The sequence below is a fragment of the Leuresthes tenuis genome, unplaced genomic scaffold (assembly GCF_036924035.1).
Source record: "Leuresthes tenuis unplaced genomic scaffold, fLeuTen1.0.hap1 SCAF_11, whole genome shotgun sequence".
NCBI lineage: Eukaryota > Metazoa > Chordata > Actinopteri > Atheriniformes > Atherinopsidae > Leuresthes > Leuresthes tenuis.
Genome location: NW_027325365.1, coordinates 6404607 through 6418481, shown reverse-complemented (window position 1 = coordinate 6418481; position 13875 = coordinate 6404607). Strand labels below are relative to the sequence as shown.

At 36.6% G+C, this 13875-nt stretch overlaps 1 protein-coding gene across 2 annotated transcripts in view; it reads left to right on the top strand.

Annotated features, from left to right (window-relative positions):
* The window catches only part of ldb2a (LIM domain binding 2a), an 86861-nt gene that overhangs the window by 15345 nt on the left and 57641 nt on the right, over positions 1 to 13875 (top strand). For both annotated transcript variants that reach the window (XM_072395219.1, XM_072395218.1), the window contains exon 2: positions 5444 to 5546. In XM_072395219.1, the coding sequence (XP_072251320.1) occupies positions 5444 to 5546 (103 nt within the window). The remainder of the gene's footprint in view (positions 1 to 5443; positions 5547 to 13875) is intronic.

The window sequence follows — 13875 nt, the reverse complement described above, 5'->3', positions numbered from 1 at the left end:
AACCTGGCTGGGTCTAGGCTCAGTCAGCCATGTTTCACAATTCAGTGCCACACCAGCCAAAAGCTGCCTGAAAGCCACAGTCTGGAGGATTAATGGTTAGCAATTCTGAGTGCGACTTCATATACATATAAATGGAGAAGAATCTGAGCATTGTTTAGCTTTATTAGCTTACACTACTAAATGCATTTTTAATTTACAAAATAAGTGAAAATTTCAAGTCCAATTTGTTTTATTCTTGTGAAAATTCAGGTAAAATTCTGCTCATGAGCAAGAAATACATTGGTTATTTTCTGATTCATCTGTTTTCTGGGTTTGAGGCTTTCAGCAGAGATACAGACCAAACCATATCTATGGCCGCACCCTGCTGTGCCTAGTAGAGCTAATGGAGACAAGACAATGGACACTGCTGTCAACTTTGCTCTGTGTGAAATGCTCTCTTTTAAGGGTGGTTTGGTTTGAGGCCAAAGTCAAATATCAAGCAATTGCCACAATGAACTGTATTGAGCTAGAGGAGAGAATATTATTTTGTAAAAAGGATCGGTTTCAGGAGAATATTCAAAACAGGATGAGAACATTATGGTGAGAAATAATTTGAAAATTATTTGTGGATAGGAAAACTGAAGCCAAAGTGTGAAGCAATGTTAAACTTAGGATGATGGCATGTTAACTAAACTCCTCTACAAAACAGAGTAAGAGAGATTTTAAAAAAGATAAAGTTTCGGTGAAACACTCAGTAAAACAGTAAGAGTAAGCTTAATGAATCCCAGGGTTGTAAAACAGATGGCAAAACTGAAAAATAAATAAATAAATAAGGCCTTCTGTGTCAAAATGCTGATCATACCTTTCATATGCTGGAATGAAAACATTCCAGATATTTACTATGAAATTCCAACAAATAATTTACTCATGTTTAAAGTTTGATAGTGCCACAGAAGAACTATTCGCATCCTTTACTCAAGTAAAATTGCTATTAGCTCACAGTAAAATACAGAAGTCCTGCAATGAAAATGCAACATCAGAATAGTAAAAAACAAAAAAATGGTCAACTTATTAAAACTACTAAACACAGTATAACAGCTGCCCTCACTAATATAGGCTAAAATGTTCGATCATATTGTAAAGGAAAGTAATCTTGTGTAAGCAGTTTTTTCTTGATGTAGTTGGTTGACTTGTATGTTTTTGGCTATTGTGTATGAGACTGTAAATAATTAATATTTTCATCATGATAAACAATTGATTGTTTATTTTGTAAAAATTCAGAAAAATAGCCAAAATTACTACACAATCCCAATTCTTCCAAATGCATAAATATAATGCATGTTTTTTTTTGTTGTTGTTTTTTGACAAGCACAATTCTTGTAAAATCTGTAACATGTATGTTGCATGTTCATGCACACACACACACATTCCCATCTTTATCATAAAGTTACTGTGTCGTCCTATGGTTTCAAACCACCTACAGGTGTTGTTGCTCCTTGGGTTGTTTTTTTTTTTTTTAAATTGAGTGACATTGAATATGCAAAAATGCTAAATGCTACATGCTACATTGCTGTCAAGCAACACCTAGAGAAGTTTACTTTCCAGGTCATGAAATGCTGAACTATGTCTAAAAGATACAGTTTACATTTATAAGATGAGAAGAGAAAAAAATAAGCGAATTGGAAGTTGCATTTTCTATGTGATTTTTCTGATATCTTAAGACAAAAAAAAAAGTTTTTCCTACTCTGACCTCTGTAATGCAGATTTAATTGGATAATAATGGAGTATTATGACAAGATTATTTGTGTGCTTATTGAGCTACGGGTAAGCACTGTTTTAAAGATTGATAAGGTTTTTGTGAGCCATCGTTTAAAAGACTTGGACGATCATTCAGGCAGAGATGCTGTAATGTTAATTAGCCACACCACTGCACCAGGTGATGTTTCTTTATTATGATGAACACAGGACTCTAGTTTATTTTTTCTGTGTCCAAATAAACTCAATAGATTTTAGAAAATAAATGTACACATTTTGAGTATTTTCATGGGTTGATATTACACTAATGATATCAGCAGCCTTATTACTTGCGTGATGTAGGAGTGATAGTAATTCCAAGTATGTGACCAGTAAGCTAGGAAATTAAACTGACATTTAAATAGATGATGCATAATTATGTCAGTGCACACTAATTTAACTCTCACAGGACCAGCTTTATTACATAACTATAAATGCATCTTATCCATCAATATTAAATCCAACTAGAACTGAGATGTCTCTGAGATGTGTAATTTGTTTTTATAATAATAAAAAATATTCCTCAAGTTAATGTTAAGTGCAGAGCAGGGTGGTTGAGAGAGTGTTGAGAACATGTTGCTCACCCTTCACTTGACTGTCAATCCCAGGAGGGCCCGCCTGCTCCTGCTGCTGGATTATGACTTAAACTCAGTCTGAATGCTGAGCAGCACTAAAGTCAGTCTCCTTCTCTCCCTGTCTCTTTTGTCCTGGTGTGTCACTCTTCTCTATCCTTCTTTCTGAAAAAGATGTATTCACATGACACCACACACATGCTGGCTGTTCACACCTGCTGATTCTCACAGTGTGACACAGTCAGTCAAACACAGACACATACAGCAGCTCCTGCAGTTCATTCCCAGTGGACAGCTGGTCTGTGGTGTGTTTTTCACCACCATATTTTCCAATTCAGTAAATTTTTAGGCATTTTTAAGGGAATGATTGGATGCTGTTTTACAACACCATGCTGGCAGCTCACTCTTGTTAAACAGACAACTTCAGTACAGCACTATATGTCCCAAAGATGCACACAGACAAGATCCTGAAAGGTACTTATATTATTTTTACAACTAGAGTGAGTGATGTATTTTTGTTGGGTGAGCAGTTACTCTGACCTAATGAGAGTACTATAATTGCAGGTCAGTTATTTCTTGTCAAAGGTGATGTTACTGGTGCAGCTTTTGCTGGTGAAACCAGGAACTTTGGTTTATTAATGCTGAATATTTTGCTGAATACCAGAACCATGCCACCATGTCCAAAACTTAATTAAAATGTTTATTTACTGTTTCATTGTATCATCTACAATTTTTAAAACTAATTACTAAAGCCCAAATAGCAAATGTTTGTTGCTTTCAGCTTTACTGATGCAATAGTTTGCTGTTAGCCTTCGTTAGTGTAAATTTATTGCAATCCATTTAGGTGTTGGACTGCTGCTTTGACAAAATAATTCATTTGAAGAGCACTATGGCGTGTTTTATACTTTCCTGGGAGAAAAATTATCATGATGAATCAAAATGCATATTAAACATGGGTAGAGGAATATATTGCCTCACATTTTTGAACATTTTGTGTTAGGGATGTTGAATGGTTAGTTATGTGCACATTTTCTTCTTGTAGAGATAGTGTTTTGTTGCAAATCAGATTCTACTGGGTTTAAGGTTAGAAAAAAAGTGTTATCATTAAAGAATATTACATTTCTTCCAAAACTGAGTTTGACTGTAAGTTTCCACAAGTGACAGGTCTTAATGAGTAAACCTTAATTCATGAGTTCAATATGTCATGTACAGTTCAGCTGATTGGTTTGCCACCTGAAAAACCTCCCAAGTAGCTCATGATCCCTTATTGATTAACCAGCTGAATAAGGTGTTGCGTTCCTCCACACCACATGTTCCTCCTCGCATTAGACTCATCATGTATGAGACACGTTGACCTGCAGGGCGCTCTGGTCACTGCTCATTGGGCTTGACACTGCTCGATGGAGACTACGCTAATTGTCAACATCTGGGAAGTGCTTGCAATCCATCAGCCCCAGCACAGAAGGAAACGGGGTGATCTGTCATAACGTGTCAGAGGAAATTAACATCAGCTGAACGTCGGTGGGTGGAAGAGGGAAAGGAGGGGTAGTGGAGGCTGTCCCAACAACATTACCAGGGGTTTCACTGATATGTTTGGGGGGGGGTACTGTTAGAGAAGTCACTATCACTGCTGTAAATACATGAATCCTGCAACTGTTGCCTATCTGTTAAAACTGTTATTCTTATAAGTACTGCAACTACTTTTTTATATTTATCACCTCCACTTCTGCAATGTTACTACCGATGCAACTGTTGCTTAGTGTCACTGTAGCTGCTACAAAAATGATGACATTGTACCAGAGTTACATCCTCCCGCACAATCGGTGCCACTGCTCCTATAGTACTGCTAGTGTTACAATACGTATAATAATTACTACATCTGCTTTTGACTATTACATCTTCTTCTGCAGGTGGTAGGACAACAGTATTTATGTCTATTATTTTGATCACTATTACTATAACAGTTACTTCTAGCCTGCTGCTCGTGGTGTCAAACATGTAAAAAAAATATATATATAAGTGTGCTTCTAATGATGAGGTTATTCATTTGGTACAGACAAGAATACTGCTTTTTCAGGCAGAGGTATTGTTCTAACTATTACTACATGTACCGTTATTCCAAGTACTTTGTAACCGTTATAATAATTTTTTTTTTTTGGCTAAATCTTTTGTTGCCACTATCACAGCTTTTACCATCACTTCTCCTGCGATGAAAACTGCAGCATTAAAGTGTGGCTATGTTTTGACAGTTAATTAAATGACTAACATTTGTTTGTTGATACATGAAAAAATAACCATGAAAAGATGATTTCTACCAGCAGTCATTGTTGATGTTATGATAGCTCATGTTTAGGTGCACCCTTAGTTGCTGTTGAAGGTAGAAAGGGCATAAAATTATAAAGCTGTTGGACCTCAGCTTGTATTTCAGGGTTGTATGAGCCTCAGGCAGGGCTCTCCTCAAGCCTTAGCTTAAGAGAAGTAAAAGATGTTGTAGGGCTTTGGCTATAGACCAGCCTGCATTGAATTCTCAGGCCAGCAAAAAATGCCTGTGGATAAAACACATCTGCAAACCTGATTTTAAAGATTTCTTTCCATTTGTTTCCATATTTTTCAATATATTTTATGTAGCCATTCTTACTTGTACACATTGTCTTTTTTTCTGTTTTTACCATTCAGACTTGATTGCTTAATCTATTTTTAACCAAACTGCTATTTAAATAAAGCTCCTGAATTTTATTTATATGAATACAATAAAGGTAATACTTTTAAAGGCAGCAAAAGATGGACTTTTTAAATCTTGTTGCGTACACAATGAGGAGGCCTGCAGTAACACTATCTTTATGCTATCAGAAAAATTCTGTATTGAATTTATGTAAATAAGGGCAATAGCACAAGAGCAATAACCTGGATAAAGGATATTCATATGGGTTATTTAATAGTAAAAAAGAAATGAAAACTGTCATATCCAACTGAAACATCCAAGAGTTATGTTTGAACACTATGTTCTCCCAACAGGTATTATGAAAACAGTGTCATTTTGATAAGTGAAAATAGAATACAAGTTTCCATAACCCTCGGTTCTGTTTGTACTCCAACAGGAAAGTGACAGTTTATGGTGGGACGCCTTTGCCACAGAGTTTTTTGAGGAGGACGCCACACTCACACTCTCCTTCTGCCTCGAAGATGGACCAAAGAGATACAGTAAGACAAGGATAAAACAAACCTCTTACTTGTTTATGTATTTTCTATACCTCTAATTGATTGTTTAAAGCTGATTTGCAGATTAGGCAAACCATTATTGGGGTTGACTTTTTAAAATAGTAATTCATTTGTATTATATTTCATGTTAAAAGGTTAACGTAATATTTAATTCAAGTTGTTTCGTTTTGTGTTGGGGCAAACATGTTAATTTTGGATCTATCCCCACAGAATCATCATCTTCAACTTTCATGAGTGGCAAATTAAGATTTAGGACACTTGACATTTTTTTAAATTGAACGAAGTTAACTACATAGAAGATGGCAATTTGTTTCAACAAACCCAATTAGTTAATTTGTCAAGATTAGGGAGGAATTATTCATTTTTCTTTGACTTGGTAATCGTGAAAACATTTTTGTAATGTTTTCTGTGGGATATGCAAAACAGTGGCATTCCATCGGGTGTTTTCTGGAGCATCTTAAGCTACCAATCTGCTGATGACATAAATGTCCAGTAACATGGATGTTGGTGTCACAGGAAGAGCGAGAACAAGTCTGTTAGTGGCTCTTAAGTAGAAGTCCACATTATGTTTTACAGAAAACTCTCACCTTCAGACAGTTAGAGACCTCAGTCTGTGGTGTTCATCATCCCTACGAATGACTTTGTGCTGGAATGGGGTGAAAAAAAAAGTTATGGGGTGTTTCCACATTGCTTTAACCTGCTATGACTTCTTCCAGTCAAGTTATTGATTTCCTGCATTTCCCGAAATGTCTTTATAACACCTCGCTGGAAAAAAAAAGGTGTGAACTGTGAGACTTTCCATGCAAAGATTTGTACCACTGAGTCAACCATTTCTGCATTCTACTACTCTGAAGCTGTGTCACTGAGAAAATTGGTATCTCTCTCGTTTTTCTGACAATAGGTTTTTCCCTGCATATGATTACTGAACATTGATGCAATATCACCCATAACTGCTGTTAACCTCTTACTCAAAATTTCATCACAGGTCTTGTTTGTGAGTTTCACTTTTTAAATAAAAGTGTAGGTATAAACCACCGTCTTGAAAATAGGAACATTTTTGGATTTACTCATATTGAAACACAAGACTGATTATTTTTACTTGATCATAATAGTTATTAGGGGTGTGACGAAACATGCATGTTAGATTAATTGGTGACTCTAAAAACTGTCCTTAGGAGTGAGAGTGAGCGTGAGCGCGCATGGTTGTTTGTCTCGTTTGTCTCTGTGTGGCCCTGTGATGGACTGGCGACCTGTCCAGGGTGTACCCCGCCTCTCGCCCTATGACTGCTGGGATAGGCTCCAGCCCCCCTGTGACCCGACAGACGGATTAAGCGGGTATAGAAAATGAATGGATAGATGGAGTTGCACATGCATTCTGAAATGTTTTTTTTATAACTCTTTACATGCATGATGTAAGCATGAGCTTTTAATAAACTTCTTCTTCCAAAAATTTTAATTAAATTAGCTGCAGTGTATGGCATTATTTTCATACAATACTTGCATATTGTCATTGTCTTCTCAGTCACTCTACTGCCATTTATCATTTCCGCCGGGTACCCAAAATGCTGCCAAACAAACGATTTGAATGTGGCGGGGGCATCTTCAATGGTATTTTTCAACGTCATTCTGGCTGCTTGCTGCTTCTCCTCCTCTTCTTCTTTTCCTTCTCCTTCTTTAGGTTCTGGCAGGCCAGACAAAGCAAAGGCGCATTACTGCCCCCACAGGTCACAAATAGAAGTTTGGATAGCTCACAAATCTCGCGAGACAGATTTTTAACGCAACGAGATAGTGGCACAAGATCCCGTCACTCCCCTAATTGTTATGCTTGATAATAATTCAGATCTTTTATCATTAACTAGCAGTTGAGTTGGGAAGTTAGGAAACATTTGTTCAATATTAAACATAAATAGCTTTCTCCTAAGGTGACAAGTCAAAAGTTGTACACTGTATAAGAATATAGAGAATCAAGTGTGAAATATTTTGTCATGGAGCATGAACCACAAGTTTACATTCCTGAAAACATGCTAAAATATTCACAATCTATGATTTGCTGCAAGAAAAGGAAATAAGATAAAACCTCATTGAAATAAACACAGCAAATGTTCAGAGCGGGGGTGTAACATGACACTCAGCAGTGTGGGAGAGGACAAAAATATTCTACTTAAACTGTTCATCTGCTGCAGCATTCACAGTTTTCACTCCAGTGAAATCATTTCTTCATCAAAACAAAGAAAATTAGTTTTCCTAATCACAATGTAAATATCCAGGCGAACAGACCCACATTTTTTGAGGTGGACGGCACGATTTAATAGGAACTCACCCAACTCACCCATGGACTCAAAATACAAAGTGAGAGCAGGATTTTTAGCACCAGTGTTGTGGTGTTCAGTTGAGTCATCAGGAGTTGATATTTTTCTTTAAATAGCTGCTGTTTGAGACAAAAGTAAGAGTGTTGAACTTAACGTCACCACGGCAACCACAGCTGCCACTCACTGCTGATGGACATTTGATAATCAACAGCTTCTCTCATCTGTGTTCTTTTAGCTCACACTTTAATCGATTCAGCTTAAACTTTTAAGCAATTAGCAAGAGAAAATAAACAGACAGTTTTACCAATATCATCTCAATTTCTCAAGAAAATTGAAACTAATTTAGACTAGAAATTGTCTAATCCTAATTAGATTTGTAGTTTGATAAATGCAGGGATTCAAAGAACAAAAAAGACTTTTCAGGCCAGTTCCAAGGCCAGTTGGTTTTTTACTAGTTAGTACATGCCAAGGTTACAAATCAACCATATCTTAGTGTCAAATTAAATATAACTACTGTATAACAAACACCTGTAACATCCTCAGATTATCCAGGGATTCATTTGTTTCTACAATAACAAAAAAGACTTTGAAGATTTTGAACGTTTTAGAGAAGAGTTTAAGTCAAATGTTCAGCTTTTGGCTGACAGCCAGATGAAAAGAATAATACCCCTCTGATACAGGTGTGTTTAGTATGAAGCTGGAGCAAGGAGAGGATAAGCCACCCTGACTCTGTGTAGAAATATACCTTTGGACACTTCAAAGGCACATTTAATTGCACATTGTATCTGGTTAGTTTAATCCAAACAGAAGAAGAAATTGCAATGTGTAGGTTTTGTGGCAATTTGTTTGAAAGATAGATAGCGATAGTTTCTGCAAAAGGACAATGGTCTCTGACTAAGCTTTTGTGAGTCTCTCTTTTTCCATCTTTTTCCATTTCTTTGCTGACAGTTTTAAATGCCCAGAGCTTCTGTGAATCATCCCCACGATGATGCAAGATCCACCTAGAATGGAAAATTAATTTCTTTATCACTGCTGTTTATAATCATAAATATTTTTTTCTCATTTTTTCTTTTATCAAAAAGGACAGAGATTTGTTTCCGACTTCTCAGTTATAAGGTTTAATAGCTTTTCTCTTTATTTCGTGACAGCATAGTGAGTATCTTTGTGTTTTAGACAAAAACAAGGCAGCTCAAGATGCCACCTTGTCTTTGGGAGGCTGACATTCATTTTTCTCTGCTTTCCAATGATGGAAACATTAAAGTTAGTAGGCTAACTCCAACTAAAGCTGCATGTTGTTCCTTTACATTGTTGCCTGTAGCTACCTGCCCTTTGACTCTGAGTCTACACTTTGCGTGGAGACATTGGAGGCATGGTATCGATCAGCTGCTAAAATTAGCTTTTTGGCAAAAATGTTGAGATACTTCCACTATTTTCCAGCTGAAAGATTCAGACTCCTGTTCATTTTCAGATCTTAATGATTTGCCATGCTTGACTTTTCTCAACAGTTAATTATGCACACTATGAACTCAAGAAACGCCAAGACTTCAGCAATATGTTTTCAGCAGAAAGTGGCAAAGCAGAGGCTGTTCCCGAGTTTGTGATATTGTCCCTTTCGTCTCATCTGCATAGGTTTGTGTGTTGATATCTGAAACATATTGAATATCACACGAACGTAGATAAGGATGTGGTGCTCTAAAAAGAGCAGACATGCGAGTGGTATCTGCTGCATTTATGTGTTAGTGTGTGTGATGTAGCTCAGTCATGGAGGAAGAGAGAGCTAGAGAAGAGACAGGCAGCGCAGGATTGTTGTGAGCCGGGCCCCGCTTTGCTTTTCAAATGTAAAAATAAAAATCCCCAATGGTGAAGAGACGGTAACCCTGTTCCCCCGGGAACGGGAGGCTTAACACCATGGCGATGATGACTCACCGTCAGCCTTCCTCCATTCACATTCAGGTGTGCTAAGTTGCACACATGTGAACACAAAAAAACACCTTGAAAAATCCACCACCCTCATATGAGTCTACAGCAGTTTTTCTTTGAATAAAATCTTAATGATTCAAAAGTGATGTCATTGTTTGTCAAGGCTGTGCATTGTTAGCTCCTGCAAATGCTTTACCTGGAGTGATATAGCTGTACTTCTTGCTGTATATACAGTATGTTCCAGTTAGCTGTTTTTAGCTACAGCTCCTGAAAAAGCTGAATCAATCAAGATTAGACTTTTAGGGCAGATGTTCCTTTTGGCCAACTTTGTAGGTGATGATGGTATATTTACCAAAATTATTCAGAGGTCTTCAGCAGGCACTCCTGTCTCATGTTCCTTGCCTACGTGAAGCTTGAGAAATGCAAATAACCGTCTTTTTTTCTTTGTTTGTTTGTTTTATCATTAAGTCACTTTTTGTTTTTGATCAAATGTGCTGTGTTGTATTTTGTGGCAACACATTACTGAGGTTAATTTATATTTGCTGATTTACAAAGAAGCATACACAATATTCCAGAATCATGAAAAATTAAGCAAAATTCTCTCCTCTGAAATGCTGGAATTTTTTTTTTAGCTGAAGACATTTGGACAGCTCTCACACCAGCCCAAATACACAGCACCCACCAGGCAAGCAAACCTGAGTTTGGTTTGGTGGTTTTTGTGTAGTCTTGTTAACAAACAGAGGACTGGCTGTTGCCTTAACAAATGAGAAAACAGTCTTCTCGTTGTTGTGGTGGACATGGGCTTCAAACCATGTGGTACCAGATATCAAACACTGCAATTCAAACACAGATCATAGTCCATTTCAGTTTTTTTTAAGCAAATGTAAGAATTAGATTGATACTGACTTTGATAAAGAAGAGCAGAAAATACCTAAAATTATAGCTAAAATTATGTTTAGGAACGCCTTTCAGTTAAAGAGAAACATACTCAAAAAAGATATTCTCAAGCATTTGATTATTATGTGGTTAAATGCTTGAGTTATTCTGAGAAGAATAATGACCCTAGCAAGTATCTTTGAGAGCGTTCGACTGCTACTGAATTCAAAGTGAATATACATGAGTGAAGGAATGTCTTTTCCTTATCTCCCTGAGGCTTAAAAGTCATCACCTTCCTGTTCTGCAGAATTATCCTCATGGCAAAGGAACATCTGTATTGTCTATTATCCTTTGTTTTTTTAAATTTATTTATTTATTTTTTTTACAGTCGACAGCTCACAAACGTAAGCTCATTCTGCTGTCGTGCTCGTTGTTAGTCACTGTGATTAAGAGCGTCGGCTTACTCCCTAACAGAAAAATGTAAATGTGACCACCGGTGACCTCACGCTGAAATAATCCGGCAGCTTCTATCTCTGTGTAAAGCGCTTATACATGTAGTTACTGTCACGCAGGTCAGAACAGCGCTGACCAGAGGAGATGTGAGTGAGTAGGAAGTGTTCGAGGCATCCATGCAAAAATGTCAGAATTATAGTAAAACGGAAGGTGCAGCAGTGTGCATTTTGCATGTCAATCGTCAGGTTAAAGTGGTGTAGGATCAACAGATTTGTGCATATTATCATAAAGCTTATTTAAGCTCTTTGTGGCATTTCTACAAAGAAGTTAAAGATTTGTATCTTTGAGGATCAAACGTACAAAACAACTTAAAAGAGCAATCCTTTCTGTTTGTGCTTTATTTGACAGCTCCAGCCTATAAATCATATGTGGTTATATTTATGGTAATTTCCATGAAAAAAGTTTATTTTTCCATTAAAACTATGCCAATATAGTGTACATGTAATTCCACAGAGGCTATTGTGTATGGAGGCATAAATATAAGAATTCCAATCCTCGCTGCAATTGAATCATATTGGTTTGAGTGGCTTATATGATAATTACTAGGAAACAATCATTTCACTCCAGTCTGAGGTGCTCTAATTTCATAACGTTCAGCAGTGGAAAAATTAGAAAAGCTAATTTACCTAATCTTTTTCTTCACTGGCATGGACCTGTGTTGAGGTGTTTTGTAACTCGTCTCCAGCTGCTGTTCATTGTGGCTTCTCAAAGGAAATAACTCATATTGGAAATGCCTGTGTTAAATGAGTGTTAATGTATTTGTATCCTCCATGAGCCCACGCTGTGTGTTCTGTCTGTTCTATCATCTTGTTCTTTATTCTGAGATCAGCTGTGGCCTTTAGGTTTGAAATAAGTTATTGTGTCTGTAGCCAAACTGTAGCAAATTAATTTTATACCATGTTTTGATAATGAATTAGTGTTTTATATACGTACAAAAATTCTTTATATTTTCTTTCCTGCCTCATTCAGTGGAAATACTTGCTGCTTGTTTGATACCTGATATTTTATGGCTTGGGACTATAAAGAGGACAAAACAGATTATGTGAAGACTTCACCTCATTCCTGGCGAAATTTAGAGCAGTTTTAACCTCTAATATATATTTGATGTATTGCTATACATTTAGATACATTAAAATAATCATTAGAATGTCAAACAGTTAAATTTTATTCAGCATTCACGTTCACGTTCAGCTTTCTCAGTCGTTTCCATCACAAAAGACAGCAGCCTCAGTCAGTCCTGGGCATCTGATATTCACTTTCTGTAGGGTACTTATAACTTTCACATTTGATGTCAGATCAATTATTATGTTGCGACATTGCTGTCCTTATTACTGTAGATTGTGTTTTCTTAAAAGTGTCCTAGTTTGTCGAATGTGAGGATTTGGGGCTTTTTCAGTTTTCATTTGAGAAATTCAAGCTTGGGCTATGGTTAGCTCTGATGGTTGATGAGCAGTTGTCACTGCTTTTTTTAATGATCATGAACTGCAAATCCCCAAATTCACCTTGAAAACCTTTGAATTACTGTTTGGTTCTTGGTGAAGTAGCTTGAAGAGGTTTAACAGCCTTAAAAAAAACAGAACATAGGGCTGCTTAGTATTAATATGAATTATTTCCCACCCTGTGTCATTAATGAAAAACAAATTTCACCAGATTGTCTGTTGCCTCTGATTGTAATCCACATGTATCAGTAGCAATAACCATGACAGAGGAGAGAAGCAGCATATTCAGGCAGATTGCGCTTTTGTGATCTGAAGAGCACTAAATGTGAGAGCAGTGAGAATTTGCTGTCTCAGGTATGACATTATGTTTAATAGCTTCATTACAAATTAAACTTAATGAAGATTTGTATCGTCATGACAGTATTTTACTTTGATAAAAGTTATTATTTTGAATGTGAACATGTTGGCGTTGCATTCTGTCTTTGGACCAAGAGCATTTTGGAGCGCTATTGCGTACCCCTGGATGAGCATGAAACAATTCTCCGTTGTTACAGACCAACTATTGTTTCCTATTGTACAATGAATATTCAGAAACTATCCAATTATGTACTCATATTTGCCATGGCCTTAACATTCGCCCCACTACCTTGTCTGGCACTGCAATCTATGAGGCATCTGATGAAAGCTGCACACCATGATGCAATCAAAGAGCAAGGCTCATTTTAGAAGTAGTTCAAACAAGAGAGGAAAAACTCTGCATGTTTAGTGGGCTGGTTCAGGGCAAACTACAAAAATAATTCTCAACGCATTTACAAATCATCTACTTATTCTTGCATTACGACATGCAATAATTGCAACGATGAAATGACCACAGCTAATAATAATCTTTAAGCAAGCATGAGGACATAATGAGGAGGAAGAAAACCCATAGAAACCTTTTTAGAATGTGTGAGAGAGTGAATGAGTTTTAAAAGGAACGTATAAATTAGAAGTAGAAATTTATTATCAATAAATATGACCAGTTTGACGCATGATAGTCTAATTAATATATATATCTATAGATATAGACGTGCATATTGATAGATGTAGTTCTAGATAGATAGATAGATTATATGTACTTTTCTTTGTAGCAACATCATCATTTTAAGCAGTTTTAGGAATAGTTCAGTATCATTGTATGGGTTAAGAAATGTCGCACTGACTGCCTTCGTAAAAATTGGAAGTTACAATTTAATCTATTGTTAACCCTAGAAC